This window comes from Penaeus monodon, chromosome 15 (assembly GCF_015228065.2).
Source record: "Penaeus monodon isolate SGIC_2016 chromosome 15, NSTDA_Pmon_1, whole genome shotgun sequence".
Taxonomy (NCBI): domain Eukaryota; kingdom Metazoa; phylum Arthropoda; class Malacostraca; order Decapoda; family Penaeidae; genus Penaeus; species Penaeus monodon.
Genome location: NC_051400.1, coordinates 27,907,219 through 27,907,494, shown reverse-complemented (window position 1 = coordinate 27,907,494; position 276 = coordinate 27,907,219). Strand labels below are relative to the sequence as shown.

General features: G+C 47.1%; 1 protein-coding gene across 1 annotated transcript in view; it reads left to right on the top strand.

Annotated features, from left to right (window-relative positions):
- The window catches only part of LOC119582144 (endothelial lipase-like), a 4,303-nt gene that overhangs the window by 3,493 nt on the left and 534 nt on the right, over nucleotides 1-276 (top strand). Inside the window, exon 6 of the mRNA XM_037930381.1 lies at nucleotides 102-270. Within this exon, the coding sequence (XP_037786309.1) occupies nucleotides 102-270 (169 nt within the window). The remainder of the gene's footprint in view (nucleotides 1-101; nucleotides 271-276) is intronic.

The window sequence follows — 276 nt, the reverse complement described above, 5'->3', positions numbered from 1 at the left end:
GTAACTGATTCCACTTCTTGGCTAAGGGAAATGGAATAAAAACTGTATTCCTTTTATTACTTTGCAGAGTCATAATCCATTCCATTTTTTTTCTTTCTCAGTGCAACAGGGATGCAGCCACTTCCGCGCTGTGACATTAGCTCTCGAGGCAACGCAGATGGGAGGTCAGGGCGTCTTTCCCTCGTGCGGCTGCCAAGACTGGGAGAGCTTTGTCAATACTTCTTGCCCCTGCAGTGACACTAGCAATTTCTACCTCACTCCGTATGCTGGGTAAGT